The 25,547-nt window shown below is 40.8% G+C and overlaps 1 protein-coding gene across 4 annotated transcripts in view; it reads left to right on the top strand.

Annotated features, from left to right (window-relative positions):
* Positions 1-25,547, top strand: part of DNTT (DNA nucleotidylexotransferase) — a 212,132-nt gene that overhangs the window by 59,530 nt on the left and 127,055 nt on the right. Inside the window, exons 1-3 of one of the 4 annotated variants that reach the window (XM_039482982.1) lie at positions 550-568; positions 3,127-3,229; positions 9,704-9,801. In XM_039482982.1, the coding sequence (XP_039338916.1) occupies positions 9,794-9,801 (8 nt within the window). In that variant the 5' untranslated portion in view covers positions 550-568; positions 3,127-3,229; positions 9,704-9,793. Of the gene's footprint in view, positions 1-522; positions 569-3,126; positions 3,230-5,729; positions 5,938-9,703; positions 9,802-25,547 lie in introns of those variants that run through there. The other 3 variants (XM_039482981.1, XM_039482980.1, XM_039482983.1) reach the window with 3 other exon arrangements.

Here is a 25,547-nt window from a genome sequence, read left to right as displayed (position 1 = left end):
TTGAGCAAAGGGATACACTAAAAGCAATTTTCTCATTCAAGGAGGTATTCAGCATTTCAGGAAACCAATCCTCTTAAGAAAGGGGAGCAGCTTCTTTCTATTGTCTGAAAATAACCAGTATAGCTACCAGAACTAATAACAGAAATCAGCTTGATGAAGGGAAGTATGATTTTTCAAAAGACCAAGAAGATATTTTATCCTAGTCCATAATAAACTTTCGGGCTTTTCTTATTGCTAACAAAAAGAACTAAGAACTAAAAATCCACCCCCCAAAATTGTCTGAAAATGTGATAAATGAAGGGGGGTGGGGGAGGGAGGAAGTAGCTCCCTTTTCTGGAACCAGCCAGTTAGCTACAAAATCCCTGTTAGTAGCTGTTCTCAACTTGCTTTACCTGCAAAGAGTTAAAAAAGCCCATAGGTAAAAGGAAGGGAGTGGGCACCTGACCAAAAGAGCCAATGGGAAGGCTAGAACTTTTTAAAATTAGGAAAAAACTTTGCCTTTGTCTGTCTGTTGTTTTCCAGAGAGAGGAGATACAGAGCAGCAATGCTGTAAGAAGCTTTAAACCAGGTATGAAAAATCATCAAATCATACTTCTGAAACCCCAGATATATAAATAGATCAGGGAATGTCTAGGAAGATGTGATTAGGTTTATCTCTTTTTTTTCTTTATGGCTTGTGGACTCCTCTGTGCTAACCCCAGGTGCTTTTGTTTTGCTTGTAACCTTTAAGATGGACCTCAAGAAAACCAGCACAGGTGGCAGCATGGGTTTGCTGCTTGAGTATGTGCCCAGGGTCAAAATTGGAGTTATACAACCTCTGATGCTGCCTGTGCTGCTGTACTACTATTGTTATTGAAGATAGCTAGTTCAAAGCTAGGTCAGGTATGTGTACATGTGCTGTAATCCCACCCCTGATTGCAGTGTAGACATACCCTGGGACAGAAAATACGTATGAAAACAAAATTTCTTCTACATAGGAGCTCTCAGCTTTTGTGTTCAATAGGATTTCCACTCCACAACCATTATAACAGTCTCAGGGACAAGATTATCTTCTTACTTAGCCTGATTTTGCACTAATGTAATGCCAGAGATTAAAAAAGTTATTCATGATTGACATCACTGATATATTTCTGCACATAGAGCTCCTCTTGATGTCAGTTGGTAATTTCAGTATATTGTATGCCTCATAATATTTCAACCAGCAGCAAAGGAAAATCACTTTACTGAATTATGAGTGTATCCATATTAACACCATAAAAACATGTTGTGCAAAATGGCTAAATCAAAATGTCTCTAAATCATAAGCAGCAAGTACTTTAGTGAATTATTTGAGTTCCAACAGATAGATTTGCCAGTTTTAAATCACTCCTGCTCTCACAGTCTTTGAAAGATGTTAACAATCATTGTAACCAGGGATATGGGAAACTTTAACACTGGGAGAAAAGTCAAAATGTGACAATAAACCAAATTTTTCAGTTGAGCATGGTCTCCAGTACTCTTATTGATTCTTGACTATTGAACAGAGACCATCTCAATAGCCACATGGCTATAAACTGAACTATGGCATGGTACAAAATTAGCTTTCTGTTTGTAAACTTGAAAAACAACACAGCACACAGTGGATTTCATTATGTAGATTTACATTGTTCCCTTGAATCATATAATGAACTCCTTGGACCTGCAATGGGGTTCCCCTTATGGGAATGAAGAGGTGTGTGTTATAAGATTAAATAAAGGCACATGACCTCCATCCAAGGACTCTAATCTGTGCTATGGGGAATAGAAAAGATGAGTATGAAGGATACTTTCTGGAAAACACCTGCAGAAAATGAATGAACTGAATAGATGTCTCAATTACAGCAGGTATTTTATGATAAATAAATAATGCTGTATCTTAAAACTGTGGCCCAGATTAACTTTATTGATATTTGCCATGGAGTGAATGAAAGTGCAGTGTAAAGTTACCACAGAAAGGCCCCACCAAAGTTGGTTGTTTTAAAACAGAAGTGGTCTTCTAATAGCAATAAAACAGACTATGTGTGCTGGTGGTACCAACCCCAATATTTGGCCAGGCTATGCAGGAGCTAATAACATTAGGAGATAGGGACTTAAAATGCAAACTTGATACTTTTTATAAGTGTTGCAGGACAGTGCTGATGTAAGTTCCTGTCTCTGGTAAATGGAGTATGTAATTTAAAGTTTGGAATGTTAGTTCATGTTCTGCATTTTAGAGAGGCCAAGACTATAACGGTGTTCAAAAAAGAACTAGATAAGTTCATGGTGGATAGGTCCATCAATGGCTATTAGCCAGGATGGACAGGGATGGTGTCCCTAGCCTCTCTTTGCCAGAATCTGGGAATGGGGAACAGGGGATGGATCACTTGGTACTTAACTGTTTTGTTCATTCCCTCTGGGATACCTGGCATTGGTCACTGTCGGAAGACAGGATACTGGGCTAGATGGACCTTTGGTCTGAGCCAGTATGGCTATTCTTATGTTCTTAAGAAACCTTCAAAATAAATGAAGGAAGAAAGACTATTTATAATTCTGAACTGATTTAATACTCAAGTTGGGGTAAAATGAAACTGTGGAACAAAGTTTGAGTTAACATGAAAGAGGAATTTTCAGTGGCTTTGAGAAATTGATATTTAATGAGTCATTTTTTTAAAGAGTTTTCAGTGTAGCAAAAGGTAGAACTAAAAGAGCTGCATGGCAAAATAAATGATTTAAAAATATTTCATAATGCCATAGGCAGTTATAAATGAAAGGTGAAGTTGGATAGAAACCAGAAAGTAATGGCTCTTTAGAGATTGTGTGCTCTCTCGATATAAGGCAAGAATGGGTTTGGGTTCAAAAATATCCAGCTGAATAAATCAAACACTTTCTCACTCTGGATACTTGCACAGCTATTTTTCTGTTACTTGACAGTTAGTTCTGAAGTAACTGAATTCAGTACTTCGCTAAATCAAAAGACCAAGAATTCTGAGCAATAACAGTTGAATAAACCATAGAAATTAGGACTGTGACCCTACATAATAGCTCATTTTCTGAGAGTTATTTTGGAAGGTTGGTTGTTTTTGTCCTACACTGTATTCTCTGAGTTCCTTTTGTTCATTATATTTACAGAATGAAAAAGGCATCTAATTGATTTTTTCATCCACCTGGAAACCTCACATTGCATTGTTCAGATGAACAGCTGTTATATTTTCTCTCCTGAGGTAGTGGGAAGGTGTGTGTAATTCCCATTTGCAAAAGTTCTTTCAACTTCTTTGTTGCTAGTTTCAGTCTTTTTCTGCTGCTTGTGTCAATGGAGAGTGCAGAACAAGCACTATTCTTCATAAATCATGGGGGTGTTAACCAGAAACTATCACTTTTGCTTAGTAGCCAGAAAGATAAAATATATAATCTTTATGTAATTGGCGTAACCTGCTAGCGGAAAAAAGAATAAGAAAGAGTCTTCCGTCCTATTCATTAGTTACTGATATACTAGGAAAAATTATTTTAAAAACAGTGTAATATGTATGTTTCTCTTTCCCTTTCAAGTAGTCTCTTGGCTACCTGGTGGTTTAATTCACAGTGAGTTGACATGCACTAGTTAGTGTACAAAACATAAACCTCATTAATAGTGTGCAAATGGGACAATTGTGCCTCTTTCCATTCACATCATTGTGTACACACAGCAGGAGCTTGGTGCACACTAAATGCATGGCATTCTGGGAGGGTATTCTACAGTCCTTTGCTTTGCTGCTGATCTGTGTGCATTCTGGGATTTCTCTTGCTGTGGCTTGTGGGATGCATAGCAGAAACCAGGCAGAAGCCAGATGAATTCTGGAACCTGGGGTCAAACTATCAAAATCACATGATTCTACTCTCACCATCACATGGTTCCTCTCTTTCTGGGTGGGCTGGTGCCATTTTTGAATTGCTATCAGACAGTGTGGACCCTGCAATGCTTTGCGCTGCTATATGGCATCCGCAAATATGCAGAGGCTGTTTGGGTTATCTGAGCTCTCTCGGGATAATTTCCTGTCTTTTTCCCTGTCTGACCTAAAAAACAACCTCAAGTTCTCTCTTGGTTTTGTTTTTGGAAGGAATCCACAATGAGGTCTTCAAACATCTCATCCCAAGTTCTCAGTTTCTTCCCCCTCAGGTGAGCCAGCTGCTCAGTCTTTGGTAAAGGTCCTAGTCCTTGAGGGGCTGGCCACTGCAGGTGCCATAGCTGAGAGAGTATGGAAAAAAAAAACCCAAGCGGTTATTATTCATATTCCAAAGAGGCTATAATAGAATTTTTAACATGTTTCTGATTTCCTCTCCTTGAAATTGTTCCCAGTCTTGGGGAGATCTCAGAAATGGTAAGTGATGTATGCATGGGGACTAGTGGTGTATGCTTGGGATTTTTGGGTGTGCAGGATTTGCTGTTAGGGTTTGCAGTTGTGCGTTGGAGGCTAGTGGGGGAAGTCCTGGGAATTATGTTCCCAGTTTAGCTTTGCTGTTTCAGCTGTGCCTTGGAGGTGCTTATCTAGGGTAAGAGGAGTTAGGGGAGGTCATCTGGGGGTGAGGTGAATAGTAATTCCCCCTGCGTCCCCTTTAGGCTGCCCTGACTCTTGATGATGTGACATAGAGGTGGGTGACTAGGAGTCAGAGAATGGCTTTATTCAAAAAGGCACAGGGCAGACCAGCGAGATACACTGTGAAGTTATTCACCAAGATGGTCCCCTGAAAAGTGCTGCAGGAAAGGAAGTGAGTTGCAAGCTATACTGCAGCAACTATCCCTCCGGAATACAACTGAGCAATTTCTCAGTCTTCGATTCTGCTTTATCTCCCCTGCAGACTGCTGAGAGTGCAGAGAGAAATAGTTTGGGTTCTGCAAAGATTGTTTGAAGCCTTAACTGCTCCCAGTCTTTCTGTACATAAACCTGTGAAAAGCCATTAAGAGCTGTATAGGTATGCTATCCCTCAAGCAAGCTTATTTTCCTGTACAAATGTGTGTAACAGGACATAGATACCTCTGCAAGGAGCTGTGGTCTTACTACCTTTATGGACATGCAGTGCCCATGTCTACCCCCTGTAAACTGAGAACACTAACTAAACTTATTTTCCTGTAACCGCTGTCTCAACAAACTGTTGAATTGCACACACAATTGAATGTTTTCAGTATTCAAATATTCTGTGGAAGGGGATGTGGGGTAGAGGTTGTGGCTATCCAGTGCTGCTGGCCACCATTTTGAGCAGCCATGGAGATATTTTTCTGGAGCGAGCTCATTCCTTTGACAGGACTGATGCAGGGAGCAGAAAAGGAAAATAGGTAGATGGGCACATGCCCATGTGGTATGGGCTTGTAAACAGTCAGTGGTAGGGACTTTAGCATGAAACAAAGCAATTGTCCAGCCAGTCCAGCTGCCATTTCGGGGTGTGTGTGTGTGTGTGTGTGTGAAAAGGGGCTGAATGAATGAAAAACATAGTGTGGGCCCATGGAGGTGGGGGCTGGAGACTCCGAAACACTCCTAGCTCACATCTGCCAAAAATGGCTGTAGCTGTGGGACATCCAGAACAGAAGCTAGCACAGCAATAAAGTATAAATAAATTATAGAGATACTTATGTGCCAACGTTTCCTTGATAGGACATGCCTCCTGAGTCCTGGACTGAGTTTCTTGCTGGGAATTGGCTTCAGGATGCTGGATGCCTTCAGGGTACTGAGTCCTGAAGAGATCCTGGCTTTCCCGGAAGAGCTCCTCATTGCTCTGCTTGTATTCCTCCTCTAAAGACTCTTGCAACTTATCCTTAGGCGGGGGATCATGCAATATGTAATATATTGCAACAACACTGATATATTTGAATCCAGGAGCAAATGGGCTGATTCTGGCTCCGTGCCTGTCTTTTAAATGTGGGAGGGACCATCTGGTCAACTTGATCCCAGAGCAATAGAAGGTACGCAGGTAAATAGACAGATTGGTCATGGATGCAGTGATGGGTTAGACCCCCCTTCTGGCGTATTGCCTGATGTGCTAGGGTTCCACTGAGCCTACCTGTCCCACCAGCCTGGGTTCCCCTTACTCTGTGCTGCTGTGACAGGCCCTCAAGACTCCTTCCAGCACACATACAGGTAGGGACACACCCAGCTGTGGAATCACACACAGTCTGCAATCAGCTCTGTGTGGGAAGACTCAGCTCGGGAAATTGCCCAGCACTGTGGTCCACACACCCTCTGGAGTGTAAACCCAAAATTATATTGTCTTATGCTGTATAGAGATTTATACAATGTAAGATCATGAAATTCACTCCCTTCTTCAATGTGGAGGAAGGTAAGCACAGCTTTTTGCTCCCCCCTACCCCAGATATGAATTTCACAAACTGGGTTTTGGAATAAACAAAAAAACAAGTTTATTAACTACAAAAGGTAAATTTTAAGTGATTACAAGGCATAGCAAACAGAACAAAGCAGATTACTGAGCAAATAAAACAAAACATGCAAACTAAGCTTAATGCACTAAGGAATACTGGCTACAAATAATAATCTCTCACCCTAAATGTTGTTTCAAGCATCTTGCAGAGTTTCTTGAAGGTAAACTGCACTGCTTGCAGCTTAAATCTCCAGGGATTCCTTCTACAGGCTGATCTGTCTTCCCTGGACTCAGCCTCTACCTCCCCCAGCTTAGTTCCTTTGTTTCTTCAGGTGTTTTCAGCAGTCTTCCTTCTTGGGTGGGGAGACAGTGGAGAAGAGCCTAGATTAATTCAATCCCTAGCCTTAAATAGGATTTGCATATGGCAGGAATGCTTTGTTTCCTAGTATGACCCCCACCTCCTTTTTTAATAGAAAAACACTAGAAGCCCAAGAAGGGGTCTAGTACCAGTGACATGATCACCTGATCCTTCAGTGTCAAAGCAGCATCCCGGGAAACTTCTCAGGAAGAAGGGAGATTAGTGTCTTTAAAGACCTATTGTCCTTCCTAATGGCCCATCCAGGTGTTAACCAGGAACTCAGATCTTGCCTATGGTTAACTGGATGTGCTGTAGGTTCCACACCTCAGAGTCCCCACCCAGCAGACTCATTCCCCCAAACTACATCTATCAATGGAGACAGGGGTAGCTATAGGCTCCAGCACGCCAAGCGCATGCTTGAGGCGGCAAGCTGCGGGGGGCGCTCTGCCAGCGCCGCGAGGGCGGCAGGCAGACTGCCTTCGGCGGCTTGCCTGCAGAGGGTCCACTGGTCCTGCAGCTTCAGCGAACCTCCCGTGCTTGGGGCGGCAAAATGCCTAGAGCCACCCCTGAATGGAGAGAAAACTAAAGACAGACTATAAAGCAAACTGGTTTATTAAACAGTGACTCACAGGAAACAGTAACCTATAGGACCCCCAGCAAAACAATACACAAGGGCATATAGGTACAGGTTGGCACAACAAACTGACATAAAGTCAAGGTCGCAAACCCCTGAGGACAAAGGGGAATTTACTACAGATAAGGTACAGAGGTACACAGCATAGTACACCAGGTTCAGAGGAATGTACCCGCGACAGAGGACATCACAGATAGAATACACCAGGACAGTAAGGTGAGAACACAGGAGTTCAGGATACTGGTAAGATAGTTCCAGCTTTCAGTTCCTGATTGATTCCTATGGAGTTTGGATCTTCTTCTGTAGATCCCTCGAAATCTTGGCTAGGACATGTACTGCGCTGCTACAGGAAGGACAGCCTCTCCTCTCGGGTGCAGCAGTCTTTTATGCTCTCTGTTACTAGGCAGAACACAGGCCATGTGACCCTTGCTCTTTACCGCCTTAGAGAGAAAAAGGCACCAGTTGTCTCAAGAAGAAGGTCACCAACATGGTGGACAAACAACAACTCCTTACAAACAAAATGGCGAAGTGCCTAAACAAAATGAAACTTGTAGTTTTTCCCCTACACAGGCTGATTGCATACTGTCTTGTGGGTGATCCCCAAGTACACACACAGCTGTAATTGTTATATAGTCAATATTCCTAACTTCAGATACAGAAATGATACATGCATACACATTGGATAATCACATTCAGCAAATCATAACCTTTCCATTGATATCTCACATGACCCATCTTGCATAAAACATATCTTAGTTATGCCATATTCATATCATAACAATATTTCTATGAAGAATATGGAGCGTAGTGTCACAGATACCCACAAAGCAGTGTGGGATAGCAATTGGAGGACTGCCAAATAGTTCAGAGCAGTATTGGCTGCACACAAAGAATAGATTGTACTAACTCAATTCACATTAAACTTAGAATGCTTTGAACGTGTACTCCAGAGTTCATGATAAATGTGGAGTTAGTGTGCTCTAATGAATTGCACAGTGTGTATGCAGGCATCCTCATACCAGACTAACTCAAGTTAGTGTGGACTAACCCTCTTATGTAGATAATCTTGGTATTAACTATAGCAATTACTATATATATCCCCTCTTCCCATAATATCTGATTTGATGATATCTTCAGTTTAGAGAAGTGGAAACTGCAAGCAAAATGAAACCTTCCCCCACTACTGCAACTTGAGTATATTTGAAAGATGTATTTTAAATGCAATCCTGTTTTCCTTCTCTATGAATTTCACATATTTCCCCAATTAAGTTGAATATAGAAATGCCAGCCTGTTTCTATTTGTCACTGGTTTTGGATAATTAATTTGCATCTCATTTTTATTAAATGAAGCATGCTTTTACCACCTACAATATAGAATACATTAATCATACATCATTTTGGTTTGCAAATTTTTTAATGAGTAGCTGTAGAACTACATTATTTACAGTATTACTGTAATGTGCAGACTGTACTGTACCAGCTATATAAAACTTCTAAGTAGCAAGATTTAATAATTAGCAAAACACTTCTCACAACCCTTGGAGATAGTGCTGGTGACCGGCTTGTTTGGAGATAGATTTGGGGCCTGGGGAAGGAGATAATATTAATCGCTGCTTCTACTAGCCATTCAAACAGAGGGGGAGTTTTGTGGTGTACTGGGGGCTAAATCCTGATGTCTTCACTCAGTCAAAACTTCCATTTATCCCAAAGGAAATTTTGCTTGAGTAGGGATTGTAGGGTTTGGTCCATTGTTAAGTATTCTATCTTGTTAGCTTAAAGATACTGAGCCAGATTAACCTCATGTGTGCAGGATGCCTTTGAAAGCAGAAGGTTACAAGTAGGTGGACTCACTCTAGCTGCCTGCATTAGTAGCCACTACTATACAAGAGAACGAGGGGAGGAAATAAGGAGTCTCGCTCAGGGACTGGAGCCACCAGCAGAAGCATTGACTATCAGAGATTAATTTTTCTGTGTAAGAATTTTCTAGAGTGGCCACAGAAATGTTATGTGATTGTCATTCACACAGGGAAATGGTCCATGAGACCATCTCTCCATTCAGGTCTGGGCCATTCTGTAAACCCTTTGTGTAGCCTCACTCCCTTGAGAGATCTCGGACTGCTGTAGCTTAACAAGTTGGCACTAGGATTGGCATTGAGGGTATTTATGTTTGTGTCCTAGCCAGTGTCCAGATAAGTCCTACTCCATATTGAATATCCTAGGATCTCTGACTGTTTTATTGAGAGGTGCTTGCACACAAAGCCCATCGATCGATGCTTTTTCAGAGAGTGTCAGTTCTCTGTTCAATGTAACATTATATCTCTGGCAACAAGTAAAGTTGGTCTAACAAATTTCTCTTGGTGCTTATTCAGGTCCATAGCAGATACAGCAGAAGCCTCCAGCACCATGGGCCTGATCCTGACATTGATTACAGTGGACTCTGGGCCAGTCTCCATGTGCAAATGGCCAGGTACTCTTTCTTTTTATTTTACTTTATTAAGGGAGGAATAGCTCAGTGGTTTGAGCATTGGCCTGCTAAACTCAGGGTTATAAACTCAATTATTGAGGGGGCCATTGAGGGAAGTGGAGTAAAACATTGTCTGGGGATTGGTTCCCCTTTGAGCAGGGGGTTGGACTAGATGACCTCCTGAGGTCCCTTCCAACCCTGATATTCTATGATTACTTAACACAAGAATATGGCAGTCCCTTTTGTATACGTATTAGATTCCAGTCTACTTGTTGCAATAACTTATACAAATTACATGATGTTTTTTAGTTTGAAAAGCTTTTATTAGTTCTCTAATAAATTACTCAGATGTTCAGTATATTTAAGACAAGTAATTAACGTGAATTTTTCTCAGAAGATCCTTCTGCATGTTCAGCAACATTTAGCTAACTGCCTGTAAGGCTAGGTCCAGACTGCAATTAGACATCTGTGGCTGGCCTGTTCCAGCTGACTTGGGCTTACTGGGCTCATGTTAAGGGGCTACTTCATTGTGGTGTAGACATTTGGGCTTGGGCTGCAGCCTGAGCTCCGGGACCCTCCCTCCTTGCAGCCTGAGTCCAAATGTCTATACTGCAACTAAATAGCCCCTTGTCCCAAGCCTGAATTAGCTGACAGTGTAGACATACCCTGAGAGTCTGATCCAGCTCTCACAGAGTCCATGGAAATTGTACTGGGGGTAGGAAAGGATCCATTGTAGTGTCTTTTTCACTTGCACAAATGTAAAATAACCAAAATCATTGAAGCGGTAGCACAGTCCAATAACATATTAGAACTAGAGTTGGGTGAACACTTTTGTGTGATAGTTTATTTGCCCAGAAATGCAGTTTTGGTTGACCTGGAACGATCTGTGAATTTGAATGGATAATTTTCGCTTGGGCAAAAGTTTTTCAGGTTCAGCAAACTTTCTGTGTGTGCATGTCCTTTGGCACAGTGGTTATTTTCTCTCTGTCTGATTCAGAAGAGAGATTTAATGTCCTACCCCCAAGGTGAGTGCCTTAATCACTAGGTTAGAGTCCTCCTCACTCGCTATCTCTTTGACATAATGAATATTTAATTATTGATGCTAAATGGAACAGCTTCAGCAGGAAAGACTGAGAGTAATCCACCCCAGAATAGCTAATAGTCTGGTTGTTACAGTATTCACGTGTATGTGTGTGTGCGGGGGGGATGGAGACGGGGGGGATATTTGACTTCAAGTCACTGCTCCTTTGGAGGAATTCAAACCTGAGTCTCCTACAAACCAGGTAAGTGTCAGGGCTAAAGGTTTTAAAGAGGCACACACACACACAAGTCACTTGCCTGAAATGAACATTTCCAATTTGCTGACAAATTCTGAACACTTTTGGAATGGAACCAAAAATTTCCAGTGACTTCTTGGTTTGCTGGCTGAACCAAAAAGTCAATTATTCACCCAGTTCTAATTGCCACCAGAAGCAGCAGAGCAATCATTTGCAATATGTATAGTTACTGTGTATGTGAAAACAAACTTTAGAGCTTTTATAATTCTAAGCTTTATCATGCACCCATTTAGGGCGACCAGACAGCAAATGTGAGAAATTGGGATGGGATAGGGGGGAATAGGAGCCTATATAAGAAAAAGACCCAAAAATCAGGACTGTACCTATAAAATCAGAACATCTGGTCACTCTACACCCACACAAGAGAGAGCCTTGTAGGAGTTGGGGGTGGCATGGGAAAAGAGGTCTCTATGGGGTACAGCTGAGTCAGCATGGAAAGGGAAGTAATCTCTTCAAGTTATAGGACTGGTGCTGATTAATTTTCCCCTGGTGCAAGTGGAGTACCAGTGACCATATTGTCATGCTCTCTGAATCATATGGCCCCAGTCTTTTATAAATTCATGGGGAGTGGACTTAAAATAAAAGGGGTTTTATGAACTATGAAGAAAGCAGTCTGTGTAAAGAATCCTCAGACAAATCCTCAAAATGGACTGGATTTTTTCAGTTGTTGGTCTGATTCTTCTTGTATGATTTCTGAGTATCAGAGATGAAAGGTTGATGAATCCATTCTCATTATGCCGTTTTCTGTCTGTTTTTCCTGTGTTAACGTTCTTATTAACAGCTCTTCCTAGTCATGTACCACAAAAGTTTTAGGCACTTAGTGATAGCAATTATAAGATTTTTGTCTCCTTTATAAGCCTTCCTTATCTTACAGTCCAAATACCACACTATAGCTAAGTAAGCACAGTCAAGGCATACTATCAATTCATCAGTTTCTCCATAAATTGTAGTCTCTCTTTCCAAAATTATTGATATTCTGGATACCTAGGTTACTTGATAAAGTCTCACATTTCTTATGTGAAAACTTGAGCATGCATACTTCAAAGAGCTTTCCACAAACATATAAATAAATAAGTAAATTCAGTTGCTGGTGCAAGTCAACACTAAAGGGGCACAAATATTGCTGAAAGTGAACTGATGTATAAGTATGCACAAGTAATCCAAGGCAGAGCGGCCTCCTTCTGAGCCTGAGATGGAGGGACTACACTCTACCTGGTGGGCCGAGCCAAGCCTGCCCCATCCCCTGTGCGAGAAGCAGAGGGGAAGGACAGGAAGCATAAGAGTTGGGCCCTTCAGCGCAGTTGGGCCAGAGCCAGCGAAGGAGGCAGATGTCTCTATCCCTCTGCAGTACTTTGGACCAGATCCCAAGCTGTATGGGGTCTTGCTCCCAAATGAGACCAAGGGTGGGGAAGAGTTCCTGGGACTGCCACCCGCCACTTATCCTGAGGAGACGGATGAGATGCAGACTATGGAGTCCTACCAATGGCCCGTGGTAGGAAGCAGCCCAGGGGAACCAGACATTAGTCAGGTTGTGCTGTTGCAATACAAGTCAGTATTCCCTATACCCAGTGGCGGGATGCCGTGTCACAGTTAGGGCCCTGGGCTGGGACCCAGTGGATTAGGGTGGGCCCGGGTCCTCCAACTCCCCCTGCTGCCAACTCCAACCCTGGGATGGCAGCCTACTCACCCTAGGCCAGGAAGCCTGAGCCTTATTTGTGGCTTACCCCAGCCAGAAAGCTGCACGCCCCTGGACTGTTTGCTGTCTGCCTTACCCAGGAGGCTAGGCAAAACATTGCTTAATTGCTTACTGCTCTGCTCTTCCCAAAGGGTTAGAGACCAGACTGTAGTTACTGCCTGCCTTATTCAGAAATCTCAGACTAAAGACTGCTTGTTGCTCTGCCGTGCCCAGGGATTCAGAGCCTAGACTATGTTTACTGCAGGGGCGGCTCTAGACCCCAGCGCGCCAAGCAGGCGCTTGGGGCGCCGCTTCCAGGGGGGGCGCATTTGAGCTCGCGCCATGCCGCGCGTCCAGTCCCACAGCGGCGAGCGAGACCTGCGCGCAGGCATGAGGCGGCGCGTCCCGCCCCTCCGCTCCGGCGGAGCTCCCGCAGCCAGCAGGCGGCGGTCGCGGTCCGCGCCCGCCCGGCCCCGCGGTGCGTGCAGGGCGGGTGGAGGGAGCAGTCGCAGGACCCGCAGACCCGGGAAGGACCGGGAAGGGCGGCGCAGCGCTCCGCGCTGCTTGGGGCAGCATCATTTCTAGAGCCGCCCCTGGTTTACTGTCTGTCTTAGCCAGGAGGCTTGGGCCCAAAGACTGCTTATTGCTCTGCCCGCTCAGAGGGTTAGAGCCCAGACTTGAATTACTGTCTGCCCTAGTAAAGAGGATTGGGATAGGGACTGCTAAATAGTTTTTGTTTATTGCCTGATGCAGCAAGTCAGAGCAGCCTCCCAATCTGAGCCTGAGACTGAGGGACCACTACACCTGGAATGTATTTTGCAAGATTTGCCCATCTCTAATACTAGCCCACTTATTTCAAACACTGGTCTCTAACATGATAGCATGAGTAACTGCTTCTCTGTTTGCAGACAGGTTGAATTATTTTACTGTATAAATTTTGCCAGAGTTATAGTAGAAAATGGAGAAAGACATTTGCTTCAGAAATAGCTTCACATGAAATACATTTAAACAATGGCTGCTGATTTGGCTACTACTGTTCAGAACCTCTCATCAGAGCTCTAACTCATGTAATTTGTCATATAGAGTTTAAGGCCAGAAGGGAGCACCAGAACATCTAGTCTGACCTCCTGTATATCACAGGCCAGGGACACCACCCAGCACCTGCACACTAAATCTAAAAATGAACATTAGACCAAAGAATTACAGCCCACATGAGACGAGAATATTATGTGCCACAGGCAGCGAATAAAAGGGACCAGGTTACCCCAGTGTCTGAGGCCTGCAAAATGGTGGGTAAATGATGAAGTGAGATATGTACCTTCCAGATACCTTACCCTTTGGTTCTAATGCAATGGAAATATTTTGCTGCAGTCTGGGGCTGCCTACTTAATAATGACACCAACTACAACTAATTAACAACCTATTCAGATAGAGCTGGATTAACAACAGAAGTGTGATGCTATAGTGAATGCTGTATTGTTCCCTGATGGCAATCAAAGCAGATGACTGAAGTGTAGTAAAATAGACAAATATTTTTTTAAAAACCCTGATTTTGTCATTTTATGTTCTTAGTAGCAAAATAAGGGAAAATGAAACTTTTAAAAGCACATCTTATTTAGGTCTTACACTTTGGTTATATATGTGCCCTTTTATGCTTTTTTACTGTGCAATGTAAATAGAAAAAAAGAACCATATCACAAATGCATTTCAAAATGTGTATTGGGTTTTACATCTATTCCACAGAAACTTTATTAAAAGAAGGAGGAACAACCTTCCATATTATTTCTAAAACATCTTGACTTATTATTTCTAGACATTTAGAACCTGCATTGACAAAAGATAGAATACTCAGCAGTAAATAAGCACCAGAACTCAAACAAACAAGAAGTCACAGCAGCCTCTTAAGAAAAATAAAGACCAGAAGGGCTTAAAAATAAGACAGAGGTATCATTGGGACTAAAAAATGCTGGATTTCTATCCAAGTTTCATCATCTAGCAAAGACAACAAATTTTAAACACTTCCTTATGCCACTTTTCAAAGAATCTATGCAAAACTAATCCATGGGTTTTGTACTTAACTATGGTGGAAAGGTCATTGTATATATCTTTTGCAACAGGGAAAAAAAGAGGAATAAAAATTACTCTACAGATTCTGTTGATAGTTAATAGTTAAAATGCTGTCCATCTGCATTTCTTCCCTCTGTACTTTGAAGACGAACATACTGCAACTCTTCAGTAAAATCATCTCACAGCATTTTCTTGTCTTTACACAAGAAAGCTAGATGGAATATAACAAAAACATTTTATAAAATATTTTAATATCTAGTTTATGTGCAAGCAAACTGCTGAAAATACCAGGTAAGGCACAATGAAAACATACATTAATACAGACATGAAGTGGAACTGAACAAGCATGTCTATGCTTTACAGAGGCAGGCTGCTCCTGCACTCCTGCTTCAGGTCTAACTCCCACTAACTCCTAACTCTCATACCTGCATAAGGAGTGCAGGGTTAGGCCCATATTGGGTACTGCTTGCAGACTACTTCTGTTACTGTGATTGATGCAAACACTGCAACACATTGACACTTGTAGGATAATCATTTAAATCATCAGCAATGTTTGTAGATGTGTTCGCACTCTGTGGCCTTGATCATCTTTTTCTACAGGAACAGCATCAGAAGGGGGAAATGTTATTCTAAAAATCCTACGATTGTGTTTCTGTAGTCAACTTGCCACACAGGTTTGCAAGTGCAGTATGCCATGCTCTTGGGGAACTGTACATAAAGAGGAATTGCACTTAGTTGAAAACAGTGCTGTGGTCTGTGTGGTTTTTATGCCACTAACCATGGGTGGTGAAGAGTAAGAAGTCACATATGGTATCATGACTCAGGTAACGGGACAACCTTCTTCTGAAACGATGGCTACTTATAATCCAGATTAAGTCACTAGGAAGGTGGCTTTCTGCCACAGTAACAGCCATGCGGCAATTGTCCATTGTTCTGGTGAAGAATAAAACATGACAAACTAACGTTTGTGTGGATTTTTCGCCAAGTGAATGCAGTTGTGAATCAGGCCACCCATTCTTTTTATTGAACACATAGTTAATTAGGTACAGTATGGTTTGTGGTTATGCCTTTTGGATTGTCAGTGGACCAGTCACTTTCCAAAGTGTCCTGAGTCAAGTGCAAAAGGAAGTTAAAAATTGAATCGTTTCTTTAGACATGAATGTTCATGTATGACCTCCACTAGAGCAACATTAGTAAGTTACTCCTCTGCCTAAATTGGATTCAGCGTGCTGACCTGAAACTGGACCTTCAGTAATGTGAAAATGCCCAAACTGCTGTTTAACTTCAGGGACATATTGTATTTGCAACAGGCATCTGATCCAGCTAGGCCTGGTTCAATTTTTTGCCAAAATTCAAATGTTTCAGTAGAAAATTTAGACAAAAATGATTTTATATTATATTGAATTTGTTTTCATGAAAATTTTCAATGTAGGGGCGGGAGAGAGGAGGAAAATGGGAGGACATTTTCTGACCATCTCTAGCCTAGACCGTGAAAAGATCAGCAATTCCTTTGCTACACTTAAGTGTCCAAGATTTGGCCAGTTCCCTGATTGGCATCTTTACTAACATAGGTTTTTTACCACTTCATGTGAATTGTTAGTTCATTGCAAACAATATGAAAGAATCCTGTTGAATCTGAGGCCTGCTCTATACTAGGAAATTAGGTCAATATAGCTGTGTCACTCAGGGGTGTGAAAAATCCACATTCTTGAGCAAGGCAGAGAGTTAGCCTGTTCTCAACCCCGGTGTAGACAGAATTTTACTATAAATCTAGTTACCACCTCTCAGGGAGGTGGATTACTTACACCAGTGGAGAAGCCCTTCCGCTAGTGTGGGTAGTGTCCACCCTGAAGTGCTACAGTGGCGCAGCTGCACTGCTGCAGTGTTTTAAGTGTAGAGAAGCCCCGAGAAGGTTTCTTGGTGGATGGATGCATACATGCATCTGATTATTTCAATCCTTGAAAGAAACCTTGTGGTCTGTCTCCCATTGTATTGACATTTCCCCTACTTTCACTGCCTGGTTTTACATCGATATTAGCTGTATAGCTTTGATGAAGATGGTGGCTTGCAGGCAATGTTTCAGTGAGAGAGGCCCATCAACTTGCGTACATGCTTATTTAATTGTATTTTGTATTTTCTGAAAACCATTAGAAATAATCTAGTTGCTTCCTCGCAGAGACACAGCATGAACCCAAGGTTTGCAAGGTGATAAGCTATATTTTAGAATATAGAAAGACTCGAACAGGGGTAAGCAACCTATGGCACGCATGCCGAAGGCGGCACGCGAGCTGATTTTCAGTGGCACTCAAACTGCCCAGGTCCTGGCCACTGGTCCAGGGGGGCTCTGCATTTTAATTTAATTTTAAATGAAGTTTCTTAAACATTTTACAAACCTTATTTACTTTACATACAACAATAGTTTAGTTATATATTATAGACTTATAGAAAGAGACCTTTTAAAAACATTAAAATGTATTACTGGCATGCAAAACCTTAAATTAGAGTGAATAAATGAAGACTCGGCACACCACTTCTGAAAGGTTGCCGACCCCTGGACTAGAGCAATTGAAATGACGGTACCTTGTAAAATAAACAGAACATATGCAGCATAACCAACTAATGGCCATAAACATATACAGGGCAAAAATTACATGAATGTATTATCCAGTTCATTGAGCTACGATGTCATTCTCAGAATAATTTACAAAATTTGATAGGCAGGAATTCTGGACATGATATTTCATCACCAATGAATAAAGCAAATCCCAGAAGCCCAATCCAATTTCAATATTCCTCACCATCACAGCCACACAGCGCCCAATTCCTCTCATTGTTTCTTTCTGTTTCCTCAATCCTACAATTTTTGGGGGCCACAATGGATTGTGGGATCTATCAGGGCTCCAGGGATGAATTTTTGGATGCCAAAAGATTGAGAACCACTAGAGTTGACAATTATTTCTTACTCTACTTAGATGTAAATAATAACTGGTAAGACCAAAATAATTCAAACATTTAGTCTGGAAATGTCTATTTTAGGGGGGTGACATTTAACTTTAAATTTGATTTAGCAACTCATGAGATTAAATCCTGGCTTATTCTTTTTTGGCAAATTAACCACGATTGCGACTGCCACCTGGATTGTGTTTTGCTTACCCCAAGTACATATTCCACCTCGTGAGTTCTTGTCAAGAAATATTTATATTGTAAAATTGTAGGGGACTGGATTATTCAAGTGGGAGGTGAAAATCCAGTTAAATTCAGAAGTTATTTCTGGTGAAATTGGATCATTGACAGATCTTTGAAGGACATTGATGCTGTGTTTATTAGACAAAGAAGAAAATAAATCTGTTTGCATTAGGCTTAAAGATCTGTACAAAAACCAGAAATTAACTGCAAGGGGAGGTAGGGACTCACCTACTTAGGTAGGGTGACAAGATGTCCCCTTTTTAAAGGGACAGTCCTGTTTTGGGGGACTTTTTCTTATATAGGTACCTATTATCCTCCCCACCCCTGTCCTGTTTTTTCACAGTTCCTATCGGGTAACCCTATACTTAGGCACTTTTGAAAATCTCACTAGGATCCTATCTGAATCTTTAAGCACGCTAAATACCTTTGAAAATCTGGCCCAAGGTATATTAAGGGGGATCTTTGTGCCAGAAGAGTTGTTTACTGGCATTGGGCATCTTGATGTTACGTTGAGGGAAATTATCTTTGCATATTCAAGCACACTGAATTCATTACAACATAAAAGAAGACTTTAACTTAGATGAGAACCTGTTCTCAAATAATTATTCTTTGTAGGAAATTGAGATAAGTAAAGTAGCAAGATTGGGAAGGTGGTAAAGAGGGAGATTTCCAATGCTTTCGGGTTGATCAGCAGGCTGGCAAAGAGAAGTGACGCCACCATAGCAGATTGCCTAGAATCTTAATGCCATGATCATTGTAATTTTCCCCCCCTTGCTGCAATTCTTTTACATATAACCTTTACAGTCTATTTGTCCACTTATCTATCCCTATTTGAAACATTAAAATTTGTTTAAAAATAACAAAAATCATTTGTTTTTGGTAACATTTATGTGACAAATAGTAAACAGGAGTAGATCTGCTATTTTGGCCATGGGGTTATCCTCAGGCTATGAAAGGAATGAACGTAGTTTAGTTTATGAACTAAAATATGTATTTTTATCATGGCCCAAGGAAGGACCCAGAGCTGAAAAAGCCATCTAGTTAAATTTTTTGATGTCTCATTTCTATTTTAACAATAACTCTTTTTTAATACTGGTGACAACTCAGTTGATACAGCAAGGTGGGGCAATGCTGGGAAAAGTGTCAATATTTTTTATAATTAAACTTTAAAATAATGGCAATAACTGCTGAAAACAGTCTTTATTCTGTAACACATTTTTATATATACCTGGTGACAAAGTGACCATTCAAATCACACTTGGGGGATTGTAAAAATCAGGTATGACATAAGCAGAATTTTCCTGCTTGCTTTTTCTCACTGGTCTGATTGCTGAGATACTAAAGCTGGGACATTTTTAACATTTCCTGCAGAACTGGTGAAATTAGAGTTTTCAATTATGCAAAAAATGTTGTCTTTTTACCCAAATGTTTTCATGATGTTTCACAGGAAGTTAGGAAAAAGTCAGGTATGTACTTTATTTAATTTCCTTCCTACAATAGACTTTATATTTCAGCATAGCTCAAATCAAAAAGCCCAGTTTGACATGCTCCACAGTGTAATGAGGATGCAATTTGCCGTGTTGAAATAACAATGTCTATACTATGGACCTGATTCTTCACTCACAGCCTGTCTACACTAGGAGCTAGGGGTGTGAGTCCCAGCTTATGTATACGTTCTTGTGCTAGTGGCAAGCTAGAGCACTAAAAATAGTGTAGCCACGATAGCATTGGAAGCAACAGTCATGGCACAGGCTAGCCACCTCGAGTACAAACGCCCCCTTGAACTCCCTGGGTGCATACTGGGGTAGCTAGTCCGTGCTGCTGCTGCTGCCTGTGCTAGCACAGCTACACTGCTATTTGTAGTTGCTAGCTCAGATAAGCAGTAGTGTGAGTTTGCATACACAAGCTAGGAATCACACACCTAGCTTCTGGTGTAGATGTACCCTCAGTTTGCACTGGTATAGATGACTTCACAAGGTGCAGGGAAATGGGGAATAGTGGCTACAGTACAGGCCCTCAGTGTCCATAACATAGTTTACTGGGGCTACTGGAATACAGTAGCCCCACTTGGCACATAGTTGATAGAAAGTGCAGAGACAGTTCTGCACTCCAGTGTAGCACCCCTGTGTAAATACTGCAGACAGTCTTGCACTAGCAATTTACTGGCACATTTAAAGCGTCTATACAACTGTTCTCTAATGTTTTGCTATTCATTTCCTTCAAATTAAATTACCAAGGGATTAATTTTATTGTGATATTGTTTCAAAGTGCTTTTTTGTTTGGCTTTTTAAAAAATATACTCCTTTTATGTCAAAGTTTTATGAAGTTAAAAACAGGAAACAATTGTGCAAAAATACATAAAGCAGAACACGCCCCAAAGCTAAATGAAAAGAAATAACAAGAGTGCCAAACAATATAAGCCATAATCATGAGATATTAGTTAAACCTTTCCTCAGAAGCAGTTTCTAAGTAAAAACAAGACTAATGATTATTTTAAATTTTTTTTTTGAGTTGGAGAAAATGTATGAAAAAATGATACATTTTTCCACAAAATGATTGGGGAAAAAGAAGTAAATGAAAGTCAATGGAGCTACACCAGTTTCTACCAGCTGAAGTTCTGGCACAATATATTTAAATAATTTGCTATGACAATATTATCTGGATTAAGTCTCTAGAGGCAGAAGCCACATTCAATACCAATGAATTTCAATACATATGCACCTGTCTGGAGTAGTTAAAATTCTTCCCACATATAAGTTCAAAGAAGTATTCATAGTGCAAAGCAACTAATGTTTTTGTTCATGTAGCTTCTGTTTCTGATTTCAGAAGAGAAACAGAAGAAAATAACATCAATGGGTGGTGACATCAGATACAGCTATTGGCTGGCAGTGTGAATGTAAATACACATTTAGACAGTCAAGTTGAAAAAATACTATCTTGCATCATGGATAAGATCAGAACTCCAAGCCTGTTCCCCCAGAGGAAAAAGCAGAAAGGGATGCATCCTCCAATTTCTCTCAGCAGTTGTGAAGTAAAGTTCAGTGAATTAGTAATTTTTATTATGGAGAGGAAAATGGGGGTGACTAGAAGGACATTCCTGATGGAGCTGGCAAGAAGAAAAGGTTTCAGGGTAGAAAATGAGTTAAGGTAGGAAAATCTTTATGTAAGCAGAAAATCATATGCAGTAATGACTTAAAAACTTGCTGATTACGTTAGATAACTAAATTAGATATGCTGACAGCTAACCTTAGTATGTGCTGTATTCAAGGTATTTACTATAACAAAACTTGCAGAGGTACATGGGACTACTGCAGTTCTGAGGTAATCAGGTAAAATAGTCATGTTTTTTAGTAACAGATCTCTACACAACAAAGATATTGATAAATGCATTTCTTCAAGTGACTGTGATAAACATTTTATTTATTTATGTATTTGGTGTATAATCTTTATTCTTTCTACTAAGTGATTATTTCATATTTAGTAGATAACATGAATTTATCTTAAGGAAAGAAAATCCTAAAAGACAATAGGCTGCATGCAGGCATAAGCAAATATTCTAATCTTTGACCTCTGAGATCCAGAGTTCAAATTTGTCTTGGTCTGTCAAATTTAATGAGTTTGAACTTCTCAATGGACTTCTCTACTATGGAAAATCAAATAAATTTAGGGTTTGATCCTGCAAGTGTTACTCACTTGATTTACTCTTACTCATTTCTATAGTTTCATTGGAATCAGTGAGCCAGATATTCAGCGGATGCTATTTGCAAAGCTCCATTGAAGCCAACTGAGCTATGCTGATTTATACCAACCAATGATTTGCTGGAATACTTTGGCCCATTGAAATCCAGTTATAGTTGGAACGAATCTAAATATAATGGCCTATTCCTGAAAATAAAAGGGAGACGTTGAATTTGCCTCTATAGAAACCATGAAAGATTGATAGGGAAATATTTCTTTCCAGTATCTCTGGTATTCCATTAAGTAATTCTTCCTCACTTGAACTGTCCTACTGAGTAACACACTTGGGAAGTGTTAGACATTGGCGTAGACTTTGGGACAATCTGCCATCTCTGTGTAGAAAGGCCCAGTACTGGAGTAGCAGGGATGTTGCATCGGAGGATTAAGGTGTACTGTCAATGATAAATTTATATATGGGTGCTGACACAGCATCTGTTCTACCTGCACTATGCCTGGTTTTACTTAGTGCAGTCAGCCTCCAATTTCATGAACATTTAAGTTAAAGAAAATCAATTTTTGTTCATGTCTGTATAAAATGCCTGCTAAACAGAATATGTATGAAAAACATGACTGGGGCTTCCCAATCTCAGCTCCTAAATATCCCATGTCACACCCATTCTTGTAAACTGTCCAGAGCTTAAGTATCGGGGGTAGCCATGTTAGTCTGTATCTACAAAAACAACAAGGAGTCCGGTGGCACCTTAAAGACTAACAGATTTACTTGGGCATAAAATTTTGTGGGTAAAAAACCTCACTTCTTCAGATGTATGGAGTGAAAATTACAGATGCAGGCCACTTGTGAGGTAACTCCCTTCTCTTCGTGTGTCATTATATAATGCCTGCATCTGTAATTTTCACTCCATGCATCTGAAGAAATGAGGTTTTTTACCCATGAAAGCTTATGCCCAAGTAAATCTGTTAGTCTTTAAGGTGCCACTGGACTCCTTGTTGTTTTTGTCCAGATCTTGTGACCGTGAAAGGCAGAATCAGAAAAGGAGAAAACTAGAGGATATAAACAGTTTACAAAACAAAATATAGGCAGGTACGGCATAGAATTAGGCAGTTAATGTCTGATCCAAAACCCATTGAAGTAGAAAAACTTCCTTTCACTTCAAAGGGCTTTGGATCAGGACTCCGTTGAGGTGTATCTTAAAAGCTTCAGGTCTATGTGGGTTTCTGAGATGGAGGTTTCTTGCCAAAATTTCAAACTTTCTGAGAGGACACAGATTATACAACTTTTATTTGTCAGGAGTGGGCCAGTATTAAATTCAGTCTAGTTGCAACTGGAAAAAACAGAACTATAACTGTTGATTTTTGTTGTTGTTAAGAATGCTAGAGGAAACTCTAAATGTGTTACATTTTCTGCCAAGAATCAAGCACAGCTGTAGAGGTACCAGAGGAAACTGGTGCACAGCAACTAAACTGCTGCTGTGAGTATAACGATGGCAGAGTTCCCAGATCTGCAGCTTGGTATAAATACATTAAATATGAATATTTTATATAAGGTGAAATAAACCACAGGAAGCAGAAGCTCTATGTCTCTAACTGAATTTTTGTACACAAGTAAAAACATAACAGTTTTAATTAAAGGAGAACCTAACAGGGTTAAATAACAATAAACATAATATTGCCCACTCAATGGACTCACCTAGATTTGTCATCTTTTAGACTAAATTGAGATAGGCAACTTTTCTGATGCTCTGCTCTACAAGTTTTTATGATATGAGAAAAGGGATTTTCTTCCACAGTGGAATTTTTTTAATTTACCTTTTCAAAATACAGCTCACTGTACATTTAGTACATTGGAAGATCATATAATAACAGTACCTTAGGAGGTGTAACTACAGGCTTTATGGACAGGACTAGCCGCCTGAACATAGTGAAGTCAATGGGTTATTGATGTGAATAAGGGCCCCAGGACTTGAACCATACTTAGGAATGTGGCATGCTAATCTCTTAGGAATGTGGCATGTTATGGAATCTTGCTCTGTGCTGAAACATATGAAGTTTTGAGCTGGAAGTGTGTACTCTATACCCTTCCTTGAGAGTTCAGTGGAGTTAGTGCTAGTGTAAAGATGCCTGCTTGAACTGGAGAGATTCATGTTCTATTTTTCCATTGTCTTAGAGGTTTCAGGTTTCAGTCTCCAATCCATGGCTGTGCATTTTACTAACCTGTTAATTGCTATATCCCACTCCAAGGTGATTGTATTTCAGTGGAGCTTTAGAGTGGTTGCACTTACAATTTCCTACTAGTTTGATAAATATTTCCTCTACATAATAGAGAATGCCAGCAGACCTGGTACAGACTTTGACTGCTGGCAGCTTATGTGCTCAGGGTGTAAATAGTTTGTAAAGCATTTTTTTTCAAGCAACTAGAGATCATATTTGGGTCCTTCTCCAAGGCATTGCTGAACCTTCCCCTATTCATCCCTGTTCAAAAGGAGCAAATTTGGCTGTCTCACTCTACCTGATGAAATCCTCTTTTACAGTATCCTCCTTCTTGAATAGTGACAAGCGCCAGTTACAGTGCTCAAAGCATCCAAATATCCAATGTCTTTGTGACTTTTGAACAATTTGCATGGCCCTTTGCCTTTTTATTATTAGTACCCATTATTTCTGACTCCCAGTAGATCAGAGAAGATGTGAACATATTTTTATTGCTGTTTGTGAGAGATGGGAACTTCAATAAAAGAGGAAATATCAGGAAATGGCTGGGAACTGGGGGAGGGGGAAAATAGAGAAAGTGATTAAATCAAAAACCAGGGAACTAACAAGACAGGTGCCTAACTTCATCATTCAATTTCATGTTGCTCTCCTTGCCTTCGCTTTTGCTAGTTTTCATTTTGATTGTGAGTTCTTCAGGGCTGTGTTTAAAGTGCTTAGCACACTGCTGCTGCTGCTATACAGATAATCATAGTTGGCTACCTGCTTGGATATCCAGGAGATCAGCAGGGAAGTATGTTGCAGAGAGAGACGACTTCCCTGCTCTGACCCTGTCCACCTTCAGCAGTGGCATGCTATGACATTTTTAGAATGACATGAAACAAGGTTTTAGATGACGGATAAATAGATTGTAAGCAGTGTTGTTATAACCATGTCGGTCCCAGGATATTAGAGACACAAGATGGGTGAGGTGATATCTTTTATTGGAACATCTTCTATTGGTGAGAGAGACAAACTTTTGGGCTACATAGAACTTTTCTTCAGGTCTGGCTGGGAAAGGTACTCTGGGTGTCACAGCTAAAGGAACTGCTAATATATCTTCATAAATGTTGCTTTACGGGCAAAGGAGAAACACAAATAGAAAGTCATCAAGCACTGTGTCACCCTGCCCCTGCAACCTTGGGTGCCTTATATGCCTTGCTGTAGTAGTTTCCATCTGGGCTACTCACAAACCACCTTCCAGCATGCAGGCCACACCCTGAGCGTGTGTGTGTGTGTGTGTGTGTGTATGTGAAACTGCAGCCTGCCAGCCACACACTGGCTCTCACCTGCCTGGGTTATACTGTAGGGTGACCCCAACATACCCCCAGTCCCGGATCTTCCCTCAGAAATGTATGTTCTGTACTGCTCCCCCTTCTCCTGGACAGTACAAATATATTAAGTCCATTATTATTTAAGGGAATAATATGCCAGTTTATTACCTTAAATAGTTACCCAGACACTTCAATTTAAACAGACTGGATTAGATAAAATAGTAAAACAAGTTTATTAACTGCAAAGAGAGCGATTTTAAGTGAGTACAA

Source organism: Mauremys reevesii, linkage group 7 (assembly GCF_016161935.1).
Source record: "Mauremys reevesii isolate NIE-2019 linkage group 7, ASM1616193v1, whole genome shotgun sequence".
Classification (NCBI taxonomy): Eukaryota; Metazoa; Chordata; order Testudines; family Geoemydidae; genus Mauremys; species Mauremys reevesii.
The sequence above is the reverse complement of the archived record's forward strand: the minus strand, read 5'-3'. Positions and strand labels throughout refer to the sequence as shown.